The sequence below is a fragment of the Antedon mediterranea genome, chromosome 6 (genome assembly GCF_964355755.1).
Source record: "Antedon mediterranea chromosome 6, ecAntMedi1.1, whole genome shotgun sequence".
In the NCBI taxonomy this organism is placed as follows: domain Eukaryota; kingdom Metazoa; phylum Echinodermata; class Crinoidea; order Comatulida; family Antedonidae; genus Antedon; species Antedon mediterranea.
In genome coordinates this window covers 26,982,400-26,995,367 of record NC_092675.1, presented here as the reverse complement: position 1 = coordinate 26,995,367, position 12,968 = coordinate 26,982,400, and the positions used below count along the sequence as shown (strand labels likewise).

The 12,968-nt window shown below is 34.4% G+C and overlaps 1 protein-coding gene across 1 annotated transcript; it reads right to left on the bottom strand.

Annotated features, from left to right (window-relative positions):
- Window positions 1-2,106: 2,106 nt before the first annotated feature.
- On the bottom strand, window positions 2,107-4,302 carry LOC140052547 (uncharacterized). The gene is made up of 4 exons (XM_072098156.1): window positions 4,101-4,302; window positions 3,666-3,979; window positions 2,267-2,339; window positions 2,107-2,124 (listed from the first exon to the last, which is right to left on the bottom strand). Exons 1-4 carry the CDS (start codon window positions 4,300-4,302, stop codon window positions 2,120-2,122), a joined length of 594 nt encoding a protein of 197 aa, XP_071954257.1. The 3' UTR covers window positions 2,107-2,119.
- Between the last annotated feature and the right edge of the window lie 8,666 nt (window positions 4,303-12,968).

Below are 12,968 nucleotides of genomic sequence, written 5' to 3'. Positions count from 1 at the left end.
TAATTATTATATAAAACAGGGGTGATTTGGTGACAAGATTTGCCCGACCGACAGTGAGTGGTGAGGGAGAGGCTTACTCTATTGGCTTGGGCCGCCAGAGGTCGAAGAGACATCGAAATAAATATTAGATATCAATATTTATTTTTATCAGGAAATATAATTTCTTCTCACCGACAAACATGGTCGATCCTCCCCGATGGGCGCTCTCCCTGACGCACAATCATGATGTAGCAAATAACCCATGTACTCAAGTACATCCGCAGACAGAGATGATGCCGTGCAATAACAGTTATATAAAAATATACTGTATATAATACAATAATTATAAGGAAAATGATGGCGACGATAGGGCATGCGCAGACGCTTATTTCACAAAAGTTTAAAGTTAGTAAACAAAAGAATATTCTACAGAAAACGTTAAGAAACGAACTTTTCCAAGAAAGCTCTTTTGTATCTAGAAATAATGTAGAAATACTAAAGTAAATATTACTTGTTGTTGTACAAACAAGCTAACCTACCGCCTGGTGTTTACCGTATAGTGTCAAGTCATTTCCTTTGCAGGAAGAATGTAATACATGATTAATGAACAAATGGTGTAAACAATATGAAAGAAACGTTGGATTGGAGCTGATCATAGAGATATTATATAATATCTCTATGAGCTGATCGACGAAGGAGTTCTTCCACCAGATTCCCAGAGTTGTATCTCCACATACTATCTATCATAGGCCTTGGTAATACAGCATCACATGTAGTGCCTGTATCATGTAAGGTTAGGTGAAGGGTTAGGTTACTCTAGATTCATGTGAAACACATGTGATGTTGTATTACCAAATATTCCTATGATATGCCTACTTCGGAAATAGATACAGTACCGAGAATCGGCTGGTTCTTCCCGGTTTACTACCAAAATATCCGTCACCTCTCTTCTGTATCTGAATGCTTATTATCGTAGGTCATCTCAACTAGTATTAAGAAATCATTAAATAATTCATCTCCAAATATTCTTTTTATTTTTATAATAAAAAACAATTCAAATAAAAACGATTTATTCATGAAACATTACATTTGTTTTATTAGTCAATCCGTTTTGTAATTCTGTCAATACTGTAACGTAGGCCTACAGACACTCCAAATGAAATAAGACTCCATCTAACATTCTTTATCAATTTATATTGTTTTTTTATATATGATATATTTCAGTTTCAATGTTTTCATGTTTAGATGACTAAGTGATTCTGCCGGATGATGACATCAGTTCCGTGCGTCTGTTGCGTGTTGTCTTGTTATCATGCAATTATTATTTGTTGTGATTGTTGCTTAATCATTATTTTCACAAAAAGGGCGAAACGACGGAAAAAGAACTTTTCCGAGAAATGTTATAACGCATCGAAGACTCTATTGTATTGTGCAAAATAAAAAATGAATAAAACGCAGCGTGTTTCGTTGCCCCGAATAAAGAGTTTGATTTATGTATCTTTTATGTATTTTTTGTAAGTTAATACAAACAAAACTATAAATAGAAGAAATACACGCTCCAGAGCAAAGCCGATAAAGGGTGAAAAGGTAAATGTATGTATTCTCAACAGTGGCGTAGGTACCTGGGCCCCTGGTTAAAGCTTGGTTCCCACTAGAACGTAACGCAAGCGTTTTAACCAATGACAAGCGAAGTTAAAGACAGTTAGCAATCACAAGCGAATAAGCCATCGCTTGTGATTGGTCAATTCACTTGCGTTGCGTTACGTCCTTGCGTTGCGTCGCTAGTGTGAACCACGCTTTAGAAACCCTAAGTGGCCCTCCAACTCTGGAGACCTCGGGTGTTTTAAGCCTTTTCCGACATATGCTAATCCCTGTTTTTCGTCTGGATACTGCTCAGAGGGACAACATAAGCTCAGGGGCCCCTGGGTTTAGCCAGTGAGCGCTCATAGCCGTTACACACTGATTCTGAGTCCTCAAGCCTAACTGGAAACAAGCCAGGTTGTTTTATTTTGATAAAGTTACTTTATTGTATTATTAATCAAACGTATCAATCAAAACACTAAGCAATCGAAATAATGTTTATTTGAATTATATAAAAGGAATTACGTTATACCACACCAGTACTATCTTGTCTTTGCCATTAATCTGTAAGATAAATTTACAAATGCATGACGGCCTATTATAAATGTAATAACATTATTTTACAGGAAAAATTATTTCGATAACATATAAACGTCATTGTTGCAGTTGAGGTATGAATTAAAACAATCAAACATGCAAACAATACCTTTTGGCTTGAATTCAAAATTGTCGATGAATATATTTTCGGAACTACCTTCTAACAAACCTTCAATTTCAAACTAGAAATAAATTGGAAAGAAAAATTAAGAATCTAAAATAATATAAAACAAAACAAAAAAGGGTAAAAAATCATTATTTGTAGATTTGACACTATATTAGCATTTTGGTAACTAAGAACATTGAGCGATATTTTACACTTATTTAGTAGGAACAGGTATTGAACTTTTATTTCAGTATTGGTACTGTATAAGGAAATATAATTTAATAAATAATAGTTTATAGACAGCAAGTGCTTTCTTTTATCTAGGCCTATAGGATGTGGTATATAAATGTGGGTAGATTTCAGAGAAATAGAAGTGTTAAGATAATGACAATATATTTCTGTATACCAACGGGTAGGCCTATATCTCATAGTGGAGTCACAAAACTGTAGGATAGGCTAATTTCTAATTGGCAACAATAAAAATTCAGAGTGTTTTTAGTTGGTTACTATAGATGCATACTAGCACACTTCATTGTTAAATTAGCCGTTCAGTAGTTGTACAAACGTTTAAATCTTCCCACCCACTTATCCAACACTTAACTTCAACACAGGCGCCTAGCATATGACAATTGAACCACGTGTTTTTATATCAAACCATCCTTTAAAGATATGAAAATCGGGCAATAACGTTTTGTGTAGGCCCAGTCCTGCTAAATACGGTAACAAATACAGAAAAAAACACACACACCCGATTGAGCTCATACCCTCTCGCTATTCTGGTGGAGCTAACAAGAAATGTTACCTATGCTACGACCAAATAGAGCCTTGGCCGAAATACTACAACAAGTCGAGCGATTTGCGTGCGGCAACTGCTACTTCTGTTTTACGTGATACCGCAAGGCAGCACTGTGTTGAATACATAATAATCTGGCCTTTGGACTTTGACAAATAATACTGTATCTAATAATATTATTATATAGATCCAATAAAAGTGGAAAATGAATCACAATAAACACTAGGTGAGATAAGTTATAGAGAGTTCACTATAATATCTCTGTGGATATCCGGTTTCCGAATGAATGAAATACCCGCCCAGAGCGATATGCTATTACTACATCAGAGCATTCTGTCAAGAAATATGACTATTATACAAATTTAGTTTACATTGGATGGATACAGAAAATAGAACTATATTTACATTCGTTTTGTAATGAGAACTAAGCCATCTGATGAAAGTGATTATCTTACAGAGATAAAGCACTGTACATTTACTAAGCAAAGATTATAATTTTGCTGATTTTAATCTACAAGTTACACGCAATATACTTTTGATAACTTAAATGTTATCGATTTTTAAAAAAGATTGGTAATCCCTAAAAGAAGGAAGATGAAAACATCTTACCCTGAAGTGTGTCGAATCGTCCATTTTTACGTTCACACTCATTGGAACCCAAGGTCGGTCCATCTCTGCTGCCATCGGCACCCATGGTCGGTCCATCTCACTGCTAGCTAGATAAATCAACTCCCTGTTATTATTACTGGCTGTTTCGTCGTATCGTATATATACACTGATACTTGCGAACTTTGCTGTCTGCTTATCAGGAATATAGTACTGCATCTTTAACACACCACTATTTCCGAAGAACCATGGTGAAACTAGATTGGACATAGTTTTACCGCTCATCGATGCTGTTGCATCAGATATCATAGAACACCCTACAACGTAAACAATATTGTAATTGAAAATTGAGGGATTTATATTCATTATCAATTAAAATAGATTGGTTAAGAATTATTGATTGATCTCAGTTTTTTTTTAATTTTGAACAAGACGTACCATTATCGCAAACTCTTCGCCAAAGAGAAATAAAGTCGGTCGTAACATCTACAAAGCCGCATTCGTCTACCTCAAACCCACAGATGATGCTTTTCAAACCTAAACATTGGTACGGTATGTAATTTACAATAATTATATATTTTTTATATTTTTCTTCCTGAGAAGGCAAGATATCTATACAATTTTGTATCTCTATTACCATGGTAGATAAATAAATAAAATACGAAACAATAGTAATTCCAAACAAAAGTAATTCCAAACAAAAGTAGGCCGAAACATTTTACTAACACTGCATTAGATACATTGATTGTCCCCAGTTGAAAAAATGTAAATGTTTGTGTTGCAAATTTGTTTTCACAATTATTCACTTTGACCAAAAGTTGGATCGAAAAAAAAATTATTTAACTGTAGTTAAGCCAACAAATTTGCTGCTAGCCAATGGGTTTTTGATTGAAATCAACCGATTATTTTGTAAACAAATTTTGTCTACGAAATTAACTTTATTAACATACCGGCCCATTCAAAGTATGATTAATCATCATTTAAATTGGAGAATACTTTTTACCGATACCTCTTTAACGTTTGGAATGACTATATGCATTTCTTTGTCCAATGCTGGTGATTTGTTAGGTTGACTATAAGTTTCATTTTATAAAACATTATTATTCAGAGTCATATTATCATTGCTTTAATTCCTCTTAGAGCGCCACCAACTAGATTTAGATAAAAATGATGCATACAAAATTGTTTCCTTAGCAGGTACTTTGTAAGGTATACAGTGGTGTGATGGCGCTGTTTACTATTATTTTAAAAAATATTATGTAATGTCCATTAAAATAATGTGGCAACGTGTTCCCGAATTGATGCAGTTGAACTTGTGCCATCATTATCTTACCAGAATTCGATGTTCCTTTAGTTTGTGATTGCTTTGACTTCGCTCCATGATGCGACGAATTAAGTGTACTTATCTATAAAAACGACAGGTTAAAATAGTAATAATCATACTTATCAAACAACTGTATATATGTACTGGTTTATTCAATAGATGAAAATACACACCTTGTATAGATAATCTACATTCCATACAAAACAATAATAATAATAAACGATACGGTACCTTTTCGTTCGGCAGTTCTTCAGAATTACAGAGGTGATCTCCAATAATGAGAAGTGCAAATGCCAAACGCACAGCAAAATGCATGACGAGCTTGTTTAACGAACTGGTTTAGTTTACGCCAAACACTGAGAAACAGGTCTAATGCATATAGTACAGTACATCACCTTTATTAACTTACATTCCTTATCGTTAAAATATTTATTTAAATAATTTAGATGCACGATATAAATAATTGTGCAAATATGCATACAGATATGTTTATCAAAATAATTAAACAACCAAGTCAACCAACACAGGTGTAGGTGTTGATCAGTAAATAGCGTGCTGATTCGAACTTATCATCTGGTTGTACCAGTTTTCTTAATCATCAGTTGTTATTGCTACAATAACTGTTTTTGAAACAACGTTTATTTATTGTTACTAACATTTATTTTTACATTTACCTGCGTAAATGTAAAAATACTTTTATTTTAATATATCGTTTATACACACCAATGAAGTGGATGCATTCGCGATTTATCATTCCACATTAAATTAAAACATTTTCTACCTAAAATGCCATTATTTAAATCACAATACAAAAACACTGCTGTTGTTGATACTGTTGCTATTATTGATGGTGTTGCTATTGCTGCTAATGTTGATTAATTAATTAATTAATAACTTTATTGTTTCTCTTTTATAACAGAGGCACAATTCTCAAGAGATGTGCAACAACAAAAAAATAAATATGGACTTATCTTACTACACAATCAAATACAAACATTATAAATTATTACATTAAAAAGTATATACACAGTAGGTTATAACAAGGCCAACAGCCATTAAGTCGCGTGCTACAATGCATAGTGATACCGGACCGACAGACAAACAGACCGACAGACAGACAGACCGACAGACAGACGGACCGACCGACATAGTGAACTATACTGACCGAAATTACTGAACATGTTTAAAAATGTTGAAATGTTTAAAAACATTTATATTTTTTTAATTTACACGTGCGTAGCCTGTCACTTTTGACGTGCTCGTATAACGTAATTTCGAGTTGAAAAGTAAGTCAAGAAAACAGAAATCGGGCAAAAAAAGTGCGCAATAACATTTAACGCACAGTGCGCGCGCAAAAATCTGCGCACTCATGGCAATTTTGTAAACGCTTAAAATTGCCTGAAACGTACTCTTATTTCATCGAAAATAAATTTTGAAAATTTTAAGCACGCGTACGCATGCGTTACATGCGCTACGCACGTAATTGTATTGCCATATGATGATTTATGCCCTGAAATTTATGAGTACCAAATTTTATTTAATTGTGATTCATGGTTGTTAAGATATGATTACAAACGTGATTTCGTTAAATCGTGCGTAGACCGCGTAATTTTTTATTGCGCGCCGTGAAAACATAACCACATCGATTCCTGGCCATAAGGAATATTCTGTGAAAAATTGACTTAGCTAGATTAAACTGATATCAAGATAAGGTCATAAAGCGATAAAACGCATAGTGATACCGGACCGACAGACAGACAGACAGACAGACAGACAGACAGACCGACAGACAGACCGACAGACAGACAGACAGACCGACCAACCGACCGACATAGTGAACTATAGAGTCGCTTCCACGCGACTAAAAATACATTCAATACATTTGAGCGAAAAGTAAAAGATTGTGTTATGGACGGATATTATAAATTTCGTTGCGTTCTTTCCATGCAGTTGTTAAAAATAATTTACAATATTTGTCAAATATGTTACTTGCTAATACATAGTTAATATTGTTTATACATTGGATTTGATATTCTTCATCAATTTCTAGGTCGTCAAAAAAAAGGTGATATTTAAGTTCATGTGAGCTTGACATGAATAAGTCCCATATTTTATGCAAATCATTGTTGTATAGATCTTCTTTAAGTTGTTTAAATATTGAGTTTCTAATATTAACTAATCAGCAAATTTGGGAAACTAAATTATAGTTTATACACAATACCATCTGGAGTAACCCGGACTCCACTACAAGGGCATTGAATATCAATAGATAATTATACCTACACTATAGTGACCTCAACAAGTGACAGTTGATGGATGGGTTTGGTACTGCCTCCTTTAAGTCTACTTTTTTAAGGAGAATTGGTATTGTACACAAGGTTACCGTACTAATAAATTAAACTTAAAAGACTAGGCGACATATTTATATGTCAGGTATGATTCTGCCGAAATCAGGACTTCCGCCAATTGTTGAGGGACACCTCATTTATTTTGTAACTCACTGTCAGAAAGTACTGAACCTAAAACTCCATACAATCAAACTCTACCTGGCAGGAATTCGCTTTCACTATATCAAAGCGGGTCATCAAGATATCACATTGGGAACAGAGAGACTACAATACATACTTCGCGGAATTAAAAAATCACAGAACAATAATCAACAAAAACGTTTACCGATTACTGCAGATGTACTAACAAAAATGTGTAACGTACTTTTGCGGGGTGTGTTTTCCCCGTTTATGGACCTTATGATTCAGTGTGTGTTCAAGTTAGCGTTTTATGGTTTTTTAAGATGTGGTGAGTTCACATGTAAACGAAAGACTTCCTGTAACGATTACTTAAGAATTAGCGATATTACCTTTAGCCCAGATTGCCAATTATATGTTTTACATCTGAGGGCATCCAAAACGGACCCCTTTAGATTGGGAATCGATATAACAATCTTTGAGAACAAAAATTTATATCCCGTCCATAATATGTCTAAATACATTGCCCTTAGATTGTGTAACGGTGCACCCTATTCAGCCCCGTTGTTCGTCGAGAACGAATCAACACACGATCCGTTATCAAGGGAACAATTTCTAATGCTTTTAAGGGAAGTTTTAACCAGAAGTGGGATAGATAACCGCAATTTTTCAGGTCATTCATTTAGGATAGGGGCTGCAACATCTGCTGCTGCAGCAGGTGTAGAAGACCATGTAGTACAAACCATGGGTAGATGGTCCTCTAACTGTTATATTAGATACATCCGAACGAATCGGAAGGTTTTAAAAGACGCTCAAGCAAATATGTGTAAATTGTAATACTGTACAGTAAATTACCAAGCCTTGCAATTACCGCAAGCTCGACTTCATCCTAGGGAATCTCCAATAAATTAAACGTATTCTACAAGTAAAATTTAAGGAGTTAGTCTACGCTACGATCTGTCTCAAAAAAAAAAAAAAAAAAAAAAAAAAAAAAAAAAAAAAAAAAAAAAAAAATCCCGCCGGGCTCATCCCCGGGATTAAATCCAGCCGGGCTCATCCCCTGGATAATTTTGAGAGATCAACAGCACCTATAACTAACACAACCACTTGTCCCGTCGGGCTCATCCCCGGGACAAGTCTAGATGATTTTCATGAGTTTAGCTACGCTACGATCTCTCTCAAAAAAAAAAAAAAAAAAAAAAAAAAAAAAAAAAAAAAAAAAAAATCCCGCCGGGCTCATCCCCGGGATTAAATCCAGCCGGGCTCATCCCCTGGATAATTTTGAGAGATCAACAGCACCTATAACTAACACAACCACTTGTCCCGTCGTGCTCATCCCCCGGGACAAGTCTAGATGATTTTCATGAGTTTAGCTACGCTACGATCTCTCTCTCTCTCAAAAAAAAAAAAAAAAAAAAAAAAAAAAAAAAATCCCGCCGGGCTCATCCCCGGGATTAAATCCAGCCGGGCTCATCCCCTGGATAATTTTGAGGGATCAACAGCACCTATAACTAACACAACCACTTGTCCCGTCGGGCTCAACCCCGGGACAAGTCTAGATGATTATCATCGTAGGGATCGAATGTCCTGTATCCTAATATTTTTATTTTTTTTTACAAGAGCAGTATATTTATGATTTTACGTTTTCTTTTTATTCTTCTTGGTATAGTATGTTTACCAAGAATTAAATGTAATATCATTTTTAAAAACTATGTAAATAGTCTTTTCTCGTACTAGGCCGTTTAATAGGCCTACCTTATTCTTTTTAGAGCCTGTTCTTATACAATTTAAACTACTTTTATTAATATACACTTTGGTTTATTTCTTGGGGGCTTTCTCTCATGCTATTCGCTCAATTGGGCTGGTATAATTCTTGACAATTATCTCGCCCCCAATAAAATATTATATTCCACGTAGGCCTACTCGGTACTAATAATTTACCGACACTCAGTGGAATTCACCTGGGTCCTACTCAGGTCTCATAAAATATCCGTAACACAGCGAACTAGTATGACAAGAGTAGCCCCCGAAATAGCCAAAAAACAATTAAGAATTAAATTATTTAAGGTGTGTAGATCACAGTAGTAGCATAAATATATAATACATAAATAAGCAATAACTAGACATGAAACTCGTCACTTTGACGAGTTAGTTATCCGCACCACGACAAACGCCACGTGCACGTCTTACGTTGGAATATTGCACACAGGTAAAGATTATGGCATTATGACAAGAACTGAAGAATATGATATGCTGTTAGTGCTGAATTCTGTCAATTTTGTGTCATATAGTATACATGCAAACAGTATAATCTGTATACATATTACATGCAGTGTAGAATAGGTGAAATTACGGGACCCGCCATTTATTCCAATTTTTAACATGGCGACGGTATCAAAATGAAACACTTAGATAGCAATTTCAGAAGGAAATTATCTCAGGAACAACATATTAACGTGTAGAAGAAATTTGAATACGTAAAATATAGATGCGCACCCTTTTAAATGTGATGAACTATTACGCAAAATATGAAAATACGACTTTTTTTATTCAACTGGCCATATGATGACGTCACAACATCCGATTGGCAAAATGTTTACATGAATTCGTATCTACAATCCAATAGCTTCCATAAAACGTTTTAATCGTGATTATCACATTTTATTCTTACGAGCTATTACAGATTAAAATTTACTGTAAAGATGAAATTAATGACCCACGTAATTAAAATTTTTTGGCATGATGACGTCATAAAAATTAAAATATTTTTATCTCATGCTAAAGAAAGTTGATTGACCTACACAATATATAAATGTAGGAGAAAAAGGAATACAGATAAGCGTGATGCGCTCCATTGAATGTGATGAGCAATAACGAAAGAGACAAAAATCCTATATTTTACATTCGTGTGGCCATACGATGACGTCACAATGTTTTTTTAGCCTTATCGATGCATGATCCGATATCTACAACTCATCAACTTCTAGATTTTGTAATAAAAATAAACGGTTCACGGTTTACTTTAGAAACTATGACTGTTTAAAAAAAGACATAATTTTGACGATTTTTTAAGCTTTTTCATAAAAAACGCGCATGAAATGTTTAATTCAACGTGTTCGTATGGCGTTATTTAAATTGGAAAAGGTCTAAATTGTTTTCAAAATTACTAGGAAAAGCTTGAAAAATATGATTCAAGGGAAAAAAATATGTTTTTAACGCTACGTGCGCACCGCGTGCGTAAAAAATTGCGCGCCCGTGGGAATTTTTGACATGCTCAAAATGACAAGAAACGCATAAAAAGTTGATTAGAAATTAATTTTGCGCATTTTGAAATTTTAAATGCGCGTGCGCGCGTAACTTCTTGTGAAACATGCCATTTTTAATCCGTAGAAAGTTTGCCCCTGATATGACTTAAATTTTGTCAAAGTGTCAATACTAAATGACTTTTAGTTTTTAATCTATGATCAATCATTGAAATTCATAAAATTGCGCGTAAGTTACGTTGCGCAACTATGACATCATTCAAAAATAGGAGGTGCACAACTTCACGTAAATACCCATATGTTGTCAAAGTTATGAAATGTTATGTTTACACATTTTAGAGAAACGCGATCCACAAAAAGGAAGGATGGAAAGAAGAACTAGACATGAAACTCGTCACATTGACGAGTTAGTTATCCGCACCACGACAAACGCCACGTGCACGTCATACGTTGGAATATTGCACACAGATAAAGATTATGGCATTATGACAAGAACTGAAGAATATGATATGCTGTTAGTGCTGAATTCTGTCAATTTTGTGTCATATAGTATATACATGCAAACAGTATAATCTGTATACATATTACATACAGTGTAGAATAGGTGAAATTACGGGACCCGCCATTTATTCCAATTTTTAACATGGCGACGGTATCAAAATGAAACACTTAGATAGCAATTTCAGAAGGAAATTATCTCAGGAACAACATATTAACGTGTAGAAGAAATTTGAATACGTAAAATATAGATGCGCACCCTTTTAAATGTGATGAACTATTACGCAAAATATGAAAATACGTCTTTTTTTATTCAACTGGCCATATGATGATGTCACAACATCCGATTGGCAAAATGTTTACATGAATTCGTATCTACAATCCAATAGCTTCCAGAAAACGTTTTAATCGTGATTATCACATTTTATTCTGATGAGCTATAACAGATTAAAATTTACTGTAAAGATAAATATAAGTGACCCACGTTATTTACATTTTTAGACATGATGACGTCATAAAAATTAAAAAAATTTTTACTCATGGGTAAGATAGTTGATTGACCTAGAAAATTTCAAAATCTGGGTTAAAATGGAATACGGATAAGTGGAGAGGCGCTCTATTAAATGAGATGCGCTATGACGAAAGATACAAAAATCCTATATTTTATATTCGCGTGGCCATACGATGACGTCACAATGTCCCGTTTGCCATATCAATGCATGATTCCTTATCTACAACTTATCATCTTCCTGGATATGTAATTTAAACAAAGTTTACCTCGTAGTTTAGAATCTATGATTGTTTAAAAAAAGGTATAATTTTGACAAATTTTTGAACTTTTTCCTCAAAAACGCACATAAATTATTCAATTCGACGTGCCCGTATGACGTAATTTGAAGTCGAAATTGTTTCAAATTTGGTAAAATTACTATAAAAGGCTTGAAAACATAAATCACGAGAGTAAAATTGTTTTCAACGCTACGTTCGCACCGCGCGCGTAAAAAAAAGTGCGCGCGTGGGAATTTTTTACATGCTTAAAATGACATGAAACGCGTAGAAAGTTGATTATAAATTGATTTTTCGCAATTTGAAATTTTAAACGCGCGTGCGCGCCTAACTTCGTGTGGAACATGCCATTTTTTCTCCATAGTCAGTTAGCGCAAGATATAACTTAAACTTTTTTTCAGTTTCAATTTAAATTGTTATATGGTTTTCGATCTATGTTAAATACGCGAAATTCGGAAAAACGCGCGTAAGTCATGTTGCGCAACTCTGACGTCATTCAAAAATAGGAGGTGCACAATTTCACGTAAATGCCCACATGTTGACAAAGTTATGAAATGTTATGTTTACACGTTTTTGAGTTACGCGAGACACAAAAATGACAGAAAGAAAGAAGAATACAGAAAAAAAAAAAAAAAAAGATGATGAAACAGGACAGTTACAAGGAGTTATCCGCTCAATGCGGATAACTAATAATACAGAAACTAGACATGTAACTCGTCACTTTGACGAGTTTGGTTATCCGCCGCGCAAGTGGTGCAACATTAACATTAAGAGGATAGGTTGAGGACAAAAGGAAGTGTTCACGTTGGCATTATGACCTGAACTGAAGAATATGATATGTTGTTATTGCTGAATTTTATTATTTAAATTCATATATAGTATATACACAGTATAATCTGTATCCATATCACATACAGTGTAGAATAGGTGAAATTACGGGACCCGCTATTTATTGCAATTTTTAACATGT

What these genes read in the sequence shown, in the direction of transcription:
- LOC140052547 (XM_072098156.1), bottom strand. Translation starts at nt 4,302, where the DNA reads ATGGTAATAGAGATACAAAATTGTATAGATATCTTGCCTTCTCAGGAA. An exon ending in GCGAAGAGTTTGCGATAATG is followed by an intron (nt 3,980 to 4,100) that starts GTACGTCTTGTT and finishes TTTACGTTGTAG; the next exon opens with GGTGTTCTATGATATCTGAT. An exon ending in ACGATTCGACACACTTCAGG is followed by an intron (nt 2,340 to 3,665) that starts GTAAGATGTTTT and finishes ATTTATTTCTAG; the next exon opens with TTTGAAATTGAAGGTTTGTT.